Raw genomic sequence first — 12,678 nt, 5'->3', positions numbered from 1 at the left:
AAATGGATTTATTTTAATTGGATATAAATCGTGAGACAATCTATCGGCTAAGGAGTCGGATAAGATAAATTAAATCTCAGGCGGTGGATGAGAATTAACAATTCCGGAGAAATATAGGTATTGACGATGACGAAGCCGTGCGGCAGACTTAAAACATGTTGCTCGTGTTTCTAGTTTCTAATACTCATGAATATGTTCGGCTGCACGTCTCTCAATGAAGAAGATGAACAAAAATGCGACTCCTGAATTAGTAGCGCTCCTCCTGAATTAGTAGCACCAGTTCAACAGCGAGCCGCGACATTCGTGGAACTTGAGAGGTACCAGCAGCCACGCAATCCGGTGGCTGGAGCAGGTCCATGGAACGTGAGGAGGAGAGCGAGTCCGGCGGCCCGATCGAGTGGTCGACGTCGCGGATGAATTTATATCTCGACGGCGTCCGTGGCTGGGAGCGGCCCCGGGGTCGGAGGCAGCGGATAAGCGACAACGATCGCTCCGTCGCTGCCATCACCGGGGGCGAGGTGGCGACTCGCTGCTTCCTCCTGCATTATTGGACTGCGGCTAATACCAGTGCCTGTGGCTGTTACTGTTAATCTTCTACCTTGCTTGCAATCACTTCTACCCTGATGGCTTGGTCTCGTACGATGACAGGCCGACGTGTCGCTGCGACGACAACTGGTCCCGTATTCTGGCTATCCGCAAACAGGATAAGCCCTCGGCTGGGAAAGTTGCACGGTCATTTTCTTCGCTTTGCGGGTTGGAGAATATAATTCGAGTGAGCAGGCGTATCCACATAAATGCAGAAAGGATATGCATATCAACCGTGGACAATTGTTCAAGCAGCCGCAGAATCATGTGAGACAAATTGTAAATTATTCAGTTAGAAGGTACTCCCTCCGTTCCGATTAAATCGACGCGGGCTATGTACAAAAAGCAACGCATGCATGTTGTAGCTGGCGTCAATTAAATAAGTACAGAGGTAGTACTAATATAGACTGTTACAGCAAAATACAACTAGTTCTTGTTCCAAGGAATACAAGCGGCCAACACGGCAAGTATTCTTGGGCTCACCCAGATCTACCAGCACAAACTAGTCAAATAAACACTACGTTGGACAGGCGTTAGGAGCACTGACGGCTTCAGAACTCCATGATCTCAAGGCGAGATCGTCACAGTTGACAAAGGAGCTGACACTCACTTCATGTTACACTGAAGCCGCAGCTGCTGCTGTTCCAAATCAGAGAATATCCCAGCATCCCCCTTCAGAGCCTGCACAGTTTTGTCAGCGGCGATGTATTACGAATTAGTAAACCATGGTTTCGGTGGAGATGAAAGCAATGATGACATGTATAGGTTTTAAACACACGGTGTGACACAAGTTCAAAGACTAGCATGAATAGACTGGCAAGTGGAAGCACCTTCTGCTTGAGCGGGTCGAACGCCTGACTACTGGAGCAGCGCTGTCTGCTGGGCCTTCCAAGGCAGGTTCCCTCATCTTCTTTAGCGTTGATCGGGACGAACCTGCACAGTGCATGGCACAAGTTCCTTCAGAAACTGGATGAGTAACATGGATATTGGCGCTGGAAAGAAATATGGCTCACCTCTGCGGGGTTTTCGTGCGGATTGAACCTCTGCGCTGCCGTCTTCTAGTTCTGTGCATGTGGATGACGTCTGGCTTTTCTCCGAACTAATGTTCTCGCTGCGTTCTCGCATGTTCTCCTTGTCTTCAGCATTTCCATCATCCGCCAAAGGATCGGCAGCTTCCTCTGTCTCCTCGTCTTCAGCATTTCCATCATTCACGGAAGGACCAGTAACCTCGGTAGATTCCCCTGCCTCCTGAACTTCTGCATTGCTATCATCCACTGAAGGACCAGTAACCTCGCTACCTTCCTCTGTCTCCTTATCTTCAGCATTTCTATCATCCACCGAAGGATCAGCAACCTCGCTAGCTTCCCCTGTATCCTTATCTTCAGCATTGGTACCATCCACTGAAGGATCAACTGCCTCACTAGTTTCCCCTGTCTCCTCATCTTCAGCATTTGTATCGTCCACTGAAGGATCAACAGCCTCACTAGCTTCCTCTGTCTCTGTATCTTCGGCATTGTTATCCACGGATGGATCGATAACCTCACCACTAGCTTCCTCTGTTAACGCAAAGCACATAAATAAGTGAGCTCTCTAGTAAAAACTCTACTCTCTAGTGCACATGTCATAAATACCCCATTTGGGTTGTAGTTCATAGAATAATGGTCCACTTCAGTTTTAGTCATCATATGGTGGATAGATAAGATACTCACACGGAATATATCTTACACAACAAAGAAGATAAGGAGATTCTGGAAAAGAAAAAAAAAAGTAACTCTAGCTTACCTTCAGCAGACTTTCCATCGTTCTGTCCAACTTCTTTAGTAACTCTATCAATAGAACTCATTCTCTGTTTATGTGCCTCAGCATTTCTGGTCGTGGCCTCCTGTTCTTTCTTTTCCTCGTGAACCTTGCTAACTTTCTCCTCGAATTCTTCAATGCAAACTTTAAGCTCTGGTTTTGCAAACTTCTTACACTGTTTGGATGAATTACCACAGATCAGTGAAAGCATAGAATTCAGTATTATGTATTCAAAAAATGTGAAGCATGTGCAGCCATCCATGCTATGCAACCAACCTTTGCTATCACGCTTCTGAAGTGGTTCATCACAGAATCTTCGGATAATGCATGCTCAAACATCTTGAAATTATCAATGAGTTTTTTCAAGCCTTTCTCGGTGTAGGTTAGCTGAGAGAGGCAGTAAGAGATGTACTCCCACTGCCTAACATCTGAAACTCAGGCAAAGAAAGAATCAAACATCTGAGAAAGGGGTAAGCCTAAAGTTATGCAGTTCATGAAAAGGGTCAAAACAAGAAATGCAGCAAAGAAGAGCTGTTTCAAGGAGATAGGATTGAAATGAAAGAGTCAAAGTCAGCTGTCTCTATAAATGAACTTACTACCTGCTTTTCTCAAAACAAGGCATATATGTTTAGTCAAAAGCCAATGCAGTGTAGGTTTGACATATCTTATAAACAAAAATAAGAACATCTACAAGATTTAATTAATAGATTATGAAAATATATTCTACGGTAGATATATTGATATCTATTCGGCATTCTAGATGTTCAGATTTTTATCTACTTGATTGGTCAACCTTACAATCCGTTGACTTTTGACTACATTTATACACCTTATTTTGAGAAACGGAGGGAAAAGTTAAGACAACATTTTTTGGGCTGAGCCTTTCTCTTATGTGCGTCTGTGCCCATGGCCATAGGACCAAAACAGTGTCTATGCATATACTTGTATCTACTGAATAGAGTAGCTCTAGAGAATTCCACCAAATTCGTCACAAATAACATGAACTGCTCATTCACACACTACAAAGCACCGATACGGCGAGACAGATACGGCGATACGGATACGGGGATACGGGATACGGCAATTTCTAGAAACAACAATACGGCGATACGGCGAATGTACATATAAAATTAATGAAATGCTATGCAATGACTTGTGAAGTCAAAGAATAATTGAGGCGGCGGAGGAGAGAACGATTCCAGGCTGCGGGGAGGCGATTCTAGATGGCGGCGAGCGACTCCAGACGGCAACGGTGGCGGTGCGCTCACTCCTGATGCCTCAATCCAAACCACTTCCATGGTTAATCAAGCAAATAGATAGATAGCGCACTGGCTATTAGAGTCAGTAGTGGGCTTTGACTGGGCTGCCCAATGTCCCTGTGTCCTAGCCGTGTCGATGATGTCCCTGGCAGTGTATCGGTGGTGTATCGGTATTTTCTTTCTTTCTTTTTAAATTTGTAAAAGCCGATACTCCTAGGATACGTGTATCGCCCGTGTATCGGGGTATCGGAGTATCGGCGGAGTATTATACGCGGACACAGCAGACTTTGAAGTATCGGTGCTTCGGAGTTCACACATGATTGCATCTCTGGTTAAGTGGTTACTGCTTGTTATTTCTTCATAAATTTCTATTTTCCAGCCATCAAAGTTCACTTGTCTCATGGTTTCATAGACATAAAGGTGGACAGTTGATTAGCCATTCATGGAAACACACACGAGACAACATAAATGTTCAGTATAATTCGATCCTAGAAGTAAAGCCATATACCATTTCCACCAGCAAACCTATTGCAGAGCTTATCAACAAGAGCTTCCATTTGTTTGTCCTGAGATTACAGTTATGAATATAGTTAATGACGGATAGAGGCAAAAGTACACAAATGGCAGGCAAAGAAAGCAGCGTGTTAGACCTTTTTAATAGAACCAATTAAAAATTGCATGATGCTGCGAAATGTTTCTTCCTTGAGGTGCTGATTGCACAGTCTGCTCAGAATATCCGGAAGAAGATTATAAATTGGATTGCTTCCTTCATAGTCGCCAAACAAAAGAGAGGCAATATTAGCTATAGTCAAACAGCAGTATTTATATATATCAATTTAATTTGTACAGTTAATGCATGTACCTTTCTTTGATAGCTCATGAAAGAAGAGTTTTGCAAGGCTTGAGATCCTCTCGTCTTCATCTTCTACCCTCACAGCCATTTCATTGATATAACCTTTAACCTGTATAGGATTTGCAAATGTGAGAAGTGTCTCAACAGTGGGAGAGAGTGAAATGTGTTTCAATCGTGGGAGAGAGAGACCTTCATCATATCATTCAATATAAGATGAGAAATGACCAGCACAGCATTCTTCCTCACAGATGCTGATGGATCGCCCAATCGGGCATATATGTGTTCTGTCCATGGTTCTAAGAGGTTTGGAAAGCGAACTGCTAAATCGCCAAGGGCTATAGTGCAGTTAGATCGGACGATTTCAGAGGGTGCACTTTCAGCAACAGTAAATAGGATTTGAAGATTTGCTTCGCTGAAAATTGAGTATATCATGAGATCCAATGTTGCCACTAATTGTATACAACTAAGGTATCCATAATAATATTAAACAAATGCAGTCATGTCAAATACAATTGCATACCAGAATTCTGCATCAATAATCATTAGTATGCAAAGAGCAAGCTTTGCAGAAGCATGTAACACTGGGAACTGCATCAAACAAAAATATTTCGTCAGGAGAAAATTACAAGGGGCAACGGAACGAAATATTTGGAAATATCAAAAGTGCAATACAATCCAAACCTTTTGCAACAAAGTCGGGTTCCTACAGAGTTTTGAAATAAATGGTCCGCAGTGTCCAATAAGGTTCTTTTCACAGGAACAGGAAACAATCTCCCTTTCAGCTTGTTCAGCAAGAGACTCTATTGCAATATCTACTGTTGCGCCAAGTCCCAGTTCAGCATTTATGCCTTGTGCCTGCCAGCATCACAAAATAGACAATAAAAAGCTCAAGTCACATGAAAGAATAATAAGTCAAATCCAAAATGTTCAAATGGTTAAAGATGTGCAACCAAGTAAAAATTACCTCTGAATTCTTGGAGGCATCTACCTCACTGTCCTCATTAGTGTGCTGTGATTTGTCATTCTTTGGTTTTTGTTTCTGAATCTTCTTAACGGAAGTCTCAATGTAAACCAAATGATTAAGTGCTATATGACTAATAACAAAAAGAAATCTACCCAACTTTGTGGCTGATACCGCTGAAACAAATGGACCATTCTGAGTTTCGAGTTCGACTCCATTTGACATGCCATCCATTGCTGAGGAACTGAATACAGAATTGAGGGATTTCTTTGCAATCTCGGTAGCAAAAATTTCAGGTGCAGGGTGTAAGGTATAGATGGCACTTATAGCTTTCTCTGTTGCTGCATACCATATTTTCTCAGGAAGCGAGAAGCTAGTTATCAAGCTTTGCAATGCAGCAAATACTCTTGTACTGGTACTTAGTAACTTGACCTTGTCTTCTTCTGATAATCTATGCAGGGCAAGGCATGCAGTTCTAGCAAGCAGAGGTTCTTCCTTAGCCCAGCGTCCAAACCCAATGTCAACAATATCTTGTAAATGAGAACCCAGAATGCTGGGAGATGACTTTGCTGCCATGCAAAGAATTGATAAAGCTCCACGGCATTGCACTGGCCTCACGCCGTTGATGTTAAAGCAAAAATAATCCCACAAAGCTGATATCTGAAAGAAATCATGGGAATTAGCAAGTGTGTTCCTCACGAGTAACATAAGATAACATGCATAACTGCAAGGGTACAATAACATTCAACAAAATGGATATACTTAGGCCTCAGAAGTCATTTGTATGATACAGTTGTCAAAGGCTCAAAGCACAACTTCAATGTACACAGCAAATCAATAGAACTTCTATTGTTAGAATAGTCGGAAAAAACTGTCACATTGACATGTCGAATAGCTGGGAGCAAAGTTCTCAACATGCATCTTGAATTCTTAATTGATGGGTGTTCCAAAATTAGCTCGGTCACATATTAATTGCCTCATCTTGCACTTCTAAACTACAAGGCAAAAGATAGAATAATCTAAGAAGCTTCACATCCCTAAACATGGAACTCCATATGCAAGAATAAAAGAGTAATTAGCATTACTGTAGCTACGAGTATAAACAAGCACATATTCCCATTAATAAGGTTGCACATAGCAAACATTAAAAGGAAAGAAGAGTGCACCGTGCTGGACGAAATCTCTCCTTTCAATACCAATGAACTAACTAAGTTCTCCAGTGCAGCAAGGTCACCAATGCTACAGTCAATGTTGAGGTTTATCAAGCTTTTAGCTGTTTCTGTTGGGATTCTCTTTGTGTATATGGCGATGAATGCGCTCTCCACTGCTTCATATATTGACTTGTCCTGAGAAAATACCTGCAAAAGGCTAAAAGAGTCAGGAAAATGTTGAGTTTTAACAGATACATGAGCTCATATACCAGCTAGACTTTCTGGGACATTACCAGAGGCAGCATTTTCCTGAGTGCTGCTTCTGAACCTTCAACCTGAAACTGTCTGCATCTCATTAATAGAAGAATAGTGTTCTCAACATCTGTAGCTGAAGATGATGCCAACAACTGGATAAGGATTGGCATTAATGACGTTATACATGTTGAGAATCGCAGACCAGCCTCAAGGGATGCAACCAAAGCTCGGATCTGTTCCAAGTTTGTTATATCTGCAATCATTGGATCTTGATCCCTCTGGTCTTGACTAGAAGGTAGGCAGCTATCACTTACACTCTCGTCCTGACCCACAATCATTTCTCCCAGTTGATGATCATTCACAGGTTCATCTTCCTCAGGAGACTGAGACTCCATTCCTTGCAATTTCTCCTTGTACTTCTCTAAAGTTGCCTCAAAGGTTGCAGTCCTTAGTTGAGGCCCAAAAGGGTTGTGTTGCAGCATTGTAATGAGAAGTTGTAATGCCGATTTCCTCACAATTGCACTTTTGTCCTCCAATCTCCCTGAAGCAACTGATGCCACTTCATTCCACAGGCCAATTGAAATAGCATTTTCTTCGCACAACTCTGCCCATACCTGAAGCACTCGACTCCTTGTGTACGCTGACACATCCCTACAACGCTCAATCAAAATTTCAAGCATAGCCTGCTTACTTCGGAGCCTCATGGAATGAGCACTGTTATTTCCATCAACATCTTTAAATGCCTTTGCAGCCAACTTGCCCAAGACCCCAACAAGAGAGTTTCTAATCTTGTATGATTCCCCACCAAAATGTGGTATCAGAACACCAAGATTGGTAGACATAAGTTTTGGCAACCGATCTGCGAGTTCTACTAGGAATCGCCCAACATTGTCAGCACCAGCACCATCTCTCACATAATCTTTTGGGTCAGTGCGACCAATTTCCCTGATCAGGGAAATTGCCAAGCTTCCATCACCAAACTTTTTCTCTGCAGCAGCAGCTGCTTCCGCAAGATAGGCGACAGTGAAATCATATTTATGGATCAAATGCAAGACAGATGCACTGGTTTGAGAAGTCCTTTGATGCTTTGTAGCTATTGCACCAATTATCCGGCATAGGCCATTTCTTGTTTCATCGTCTTTTAACACGCTTTGACTCTCAAATAGAACAAAAGTACACCTATGAACAAGAAAGTAAGATGGCTGTAAAACAAAAGTTAACTGAAAAGTTTACTATACCAAGTTTCCAGAATTTACTTTGAAACAAAAGAGAGATATCTTTCATCAGCACCGCCTGGACCAAAAAGTAGCGTAAGGTCAACTTCAAGAGAAGTGGCAACAAGATTCATGATCCGCCCTCTTTGCGCTTCCCAATTCCAAGCATAAACAGGATTCTTCTTCCGACCATGTGTTGTCACCTAAACCCAAATGGCAGAACAAGCTCACTTTTAATATAAAGGTATAACCATATAAGAAGCAAAATAATCATATCCTGCGACACAAATATTACCTTTGCCCCAGTGCCACTATCAGCTGAAGATTCCTGAGTGAGGACAATGGAAAGGAGGAAAAAGGAGTATATCTTGAGGGTGTTGCGGTGAGAAGCAATGCGGTCAGTGATAGGGATCCCGTCAGAAGGGGACATGGAAGCTCGTGAAAGGGAGTCAATGTTCGGTAGAAGGACACTGAGGTTGGAGCGCAAGGCCTCAACAAGGTTGAACTTAAGGGCTGGGGGCAAGCAAGTGAAGTCACGCACGAGAGAGTATACGCTATTAAACACATCTTGCTCCTCGATGCAGAAGAGTTCTTTGTCAGACAGATCAAATGAAGTGCCTTTAATTTATATCAAACCAAAGGGAAGAGTTAGTCATATTGGCAAGATACACAGGTATTGACAGAATAAATTGCTACTTTCATGTTCAACAAAGTAAAAATAGTCTCAAGGGCGTAAACGTTTGGTGCAAGCATTTGTTAATTAGTTGAGAAGCTCATCTGGTTGTTAATAACTTAATATGATGGACACAATCTAAAAACATGTTGAAGGGAAAGAAAGCCAACTGGCAGTACCAGAACTCTAGATGATCTTGCTTATAGGGTAAATTTACTCCAACATTAGAGACTCCTGTTTCAGTTTTGACCATAGAACATGAAAGCTGGGTCATTATTTTTTTGATGTTCTTTTTCTTGTCTAGCTTCACTTCTTAAATATATTTTCTAGTACAGCTCTCCCATAAACATTTCCTTCAAAATGAAGGCACGATACTTTCAGTACACAAGGTACCCAGTATTTTGCAAAATAAACCCACTGTGGCTTACACCAGCCTATATGTGAACTAGCTTTCTTTCACAAAAGTTTAAAGCAGATGCAAATTGGCAACCTTCCCTATGACAAGACTACTTCATTTAAAAATTACATATATGTTCGCTCTCAAAATGTACAGAAGTGACTTTTCTCAGATGTCCAGGACACCTAGTCTTCAAATTTTCAAGTGCAGAGTCGGTTTTCACCAGGTAAGCAACGATAAATCAAGAGATGATGTAGGACCTTAAATGTGTGATATTACACTCTTTAAGAAACAACGAAAACAGCATCAACTTCCACAGGGCTTCCCAATCTGGACGCCCAAATAAACCATGGAGAATGATGTAGACGGAACTTCCAAAAGGTATCCGGAATTTGGGATATATGAGACTAGTTCACTCTGACATTTACAGAATTTGTAGTTGCAGAAATCGACGCTACGTTTCATTATAGTGCATAATTTTGATAGAAAGCAACTCACAGAGTCATATGGTATATAGTACTTTGGCCTACTACTGTTCATGAACTAGCACAACTCTCTCAAATATCGTCGCTGTGTTGCATATTCTACAAGCAGCAAGACCATCGGCTTCCAGAAAATGATTTTGAGCAAACTCAAAATGCTAATCAGGAATCAGGATAAGCAACAGCAAGTTAGCTCAAACCGACAGGGTAAGCTATATATCCAGAACAGACGTCCCAATTCCAAGGGACGACCAAACCAAATCGTTTCGAGTGAAATTGTACACCGGAAAATGCCAAACAACAGTCCGGAACACCCTTATTTATGACAACTACTACGGCGTTTACTTAAGTGTGGTTTTAGATTTCGAGATTCTGCCTGCGCAGCCAACAAAATTCGCGAAATCCCTTTGCGACCGTTCGCGAAGACGGAAAGTGGTGGGGCGCTGGACGCCGAATGCGCGGGATCTAGGGTTTGCCGCCTCGAGTTCGGGGCAAACCGGACAGCGCAGCTGCACCGCGCGCGCTCGATGGCGGCAAGCTCGAACCGAAGCTCTGGATTCTGAGGGGGTTGGGGGGAAGTGGGAAGGTGGAGCGGGCGCGCACCTTTGACGAACTCCTCGAGGTCGGCGGCGCGGAGGGCCGTGACGGCGATGGGGGCCTCCGGGCGGAGCGAAGGCTCGCCGTCGTCGTCTCCGTCGGCGTCCCGCTCGAGATCCCGCAGGCTGGAGGGGAAGACGAAAGGGGGAGCCATCGCGCCGCGGACGCCGGCCGACGAGGGGAAGGGGGAGAGGGAGGCGGAGTGTTTGGATTGAGGGTGGAAGGGGAAGAGCGGGGAGTATTTCGAAATGGAGAGCGGGAGGCGTGAAATTTCATGGGGGTCCCCCAGTGCTGGAATGTGGCGATATAAAGCTATTTTAAGATTTTTTATGTGAACACACTTTCAGTCAGATACATCAGTTGTACACTTGTACGTACGCCTCAAACGACGCCGGCCAATTTTCGAGCCCAGTAAAATCGCCGGTAACCCCGTGCCGGCCCCTTCGCCAAGAGTGCGAATCGGGCGCGCCAGCACCTCGCGGCACGTCTGAAAACGAGCGTGGGTTTCGCCTGGCAGCTAGAGACATCGATTTCTCACCTCCTATACACACCCGAGCCGACTCCCACCCCTCTAGATCGCCACCGTCGCCGTCATCGCCGCGCACCCTGCTTGCAATAGACACCGACAACTGTCTAGGAACCGCCGTCCATCGACACGGCCGCCACCCTCTCGACCGACGGCCGTTGTTTCGCCCGGAACAGAGCTCTCCGCCACCGCGATAGTATCGCCCCGCCCGCAAGGTGTTCGTCCGATTGCCGCGATGGACAGCAACCACGAGATGATGGTGCAGCTATTCACGGAGGAGCAGAACGCTCGGGCTGTTCGGCGGCAACACCAGCAGCTGATTCTGACGAACATGTTGCGCGTTCGCCAGCCTTTCTTCGTCGTGCCTTGGCGCGGCGGCTCAAAGCCAGGAAAGAGGACGAACATCAACATGCATCGTGAAGTCGGCGCAATGTTGCTTGACGCCGACTACTTCAACGACGATGCGACTCATTCGCCAAAGGAATTTCGGCTCCGGTTTAGGATGAACAAGGAGCTGTTCTTGAAGATTATCCACGGCGTTAGGGAGTACGACAAGTACTTCAGGTTTGTGGGGCTTCACCTCAATTCAGAAGTGCACTGCTGCAATGCGTTGTCTTGCATACGGAGCTCCTCCAGATACAGCCAATTAATGACTACCTATGGATAGCAGAGTCAACATGTACAGAGACTCTCTACAGGTTCTGCTGCCGAGTTGTCATAACGGTGTTTGGTAAAGACTATTTGAGAGCACCAAGACAAGATGATACAGCTCGGATCCTGCAAAAGAATGCATCATGAGGGTTTCTTGGGATGCTCGGAAGCATTGACTACATGCATTGCGGCTGGAAGAATTGCCCTTTTGCTTGACAGGGGATCTACAAGGGGCATACTGGTGAGTGCAGTGTTATTCTTGAGGCGGTGGCAGACTACGACCTTTGGATTTGGCATGCGTTTTTTTGGCATGGCAGGAACAAACAATAATATCAACGTGCTACAGCGCTCTTCGGTGTTTGCCAGGCTAGCTGAGGGACAAGCTCATGTTGTGAACTTTTAGGTAAACGGTCACGCATACAACAAGGGGTACTATCAAGCTGATGGTATCTACCCGAAGTATGCTACATTTATGAAGACAATTGTCTCTCTATCAAACGAGATGGAAGCCTATTTTGCAACATGCCAGGAAGCAGCACGCAAGGATGTTGAGTGTGCTTTTGGGGTGCTTCAGCAGCGTTTCGCCATTTTCAGGTACCCTGCTCTCACTTGTTCTGAGGCTCAGATGTGGGAGGTGATGAATGCCTGTGTGATCATCCACAACATGATCATTGAGAGCGAGCGCGACGCGCCTGTGCAGGATGATCATCCATTTGATTATCAAGGGACACTAGCTGAGGTAGAGCATGTACCCGAAGAATTTGCTGCTTTTCTTCATATGCACAATGAAATTCGAGATGCAGGTGTCCATGCACAGCTGATGGCGGATCTAGCTGCGCATTTGTGGGCGAGGAGAGGAGCCGCCAACAATGCATGATTTTATTTTTATTTGTTTGCCTGTATGAATAATTTAAGTACTATTTCACAGCAATTTCCTCGCAATATGGAAAAAAGGTTGAAGATATTTCAAATATATCGACTTTTTATGTATGCAACAAATCTCCATTGGTTAGAGCAAATCATGGAGAAAAATAATGGCACATACGTAAATAAAACTCAACACTTGCAACAATGTGAAAATAACTTGCAACATGAAGCAAATGCAACAAGCATCCACAATCATTGAACATGTCGGCAGTCTATATGAAGTAAAATAGCAAAGAACTCTTGCAACATGTCATAACAATATATGAAACACTAACATGAGAAGTGTTTGGTGTAGGTGTTGTGAAATGTGTATACACCAGCACAAAATATCCGTGCGTTGCTACGGTTCC

At 44.1% G+C, this 12,678-nt stretch overlaps 1 protein-coding gene across 1 annotated transcript; it reads right to left on the bottom strand.

The window, feature by feature from the left end:
• Positions 1-922: 922 nt before the first annotated feature.
• LOC127331767 (condensin-1 complex subunit CAP-D2) lies at positions 923-10,479 on the bottom strand. Its single transcript, XM_051357954.2, has 17 exons — positions 10,231-10,479; positions 8,371-8,693; positions 8,118-8,278; positions 6,900-8,040; positions 6,622-6,813; positions 5,459-6,115; positions 5,176-5,349; positions 5,015-5,082; positions 4,684-4,906; positions 4,504-4,603; positions 4,292-4,407; positions 4,150-4,207; positions 2,659-2,810; positions 2,368-2,557; positions 1,599-2,141; positions 1,416-1,518; positions 923-1,266 (listed from the first exon to the last, which is right to left on the bottom strand). Exons 1-17 carry the CDS (start codon positions 10,376-10,378, stop codon positions 1,260-1,262), a joined length of 4,356 nt encoding a protein of 1,451 aa, XP_051213914.1. The 5' UTR covers positions 10,379-10,479; the 3' UTR covers positions 923-1,259.
• Between the last annotated feature and the right edge of the window lie 2,199 nt (positions 10,480-12,678).

This window comes from Lolium perenne, chromosome 2 (assembly GCF_019359855.2).
Source record: "Lolium perenne isolate Kyuss_39 chromosome 2, Kyuss_2.0, whole genome shotgun sequence".
Classification (NCBI taxonomy): Eukaryota; Viridiplantae; Streptophyta; class Magnoliopsida; order Poales; family Poaceae; genus Lolium; species Lolium perenne.
Note: the sequence above shows the minus strand (reverse complement) of the source record. Positions and strands in the feature narration are given on the sequence as shown.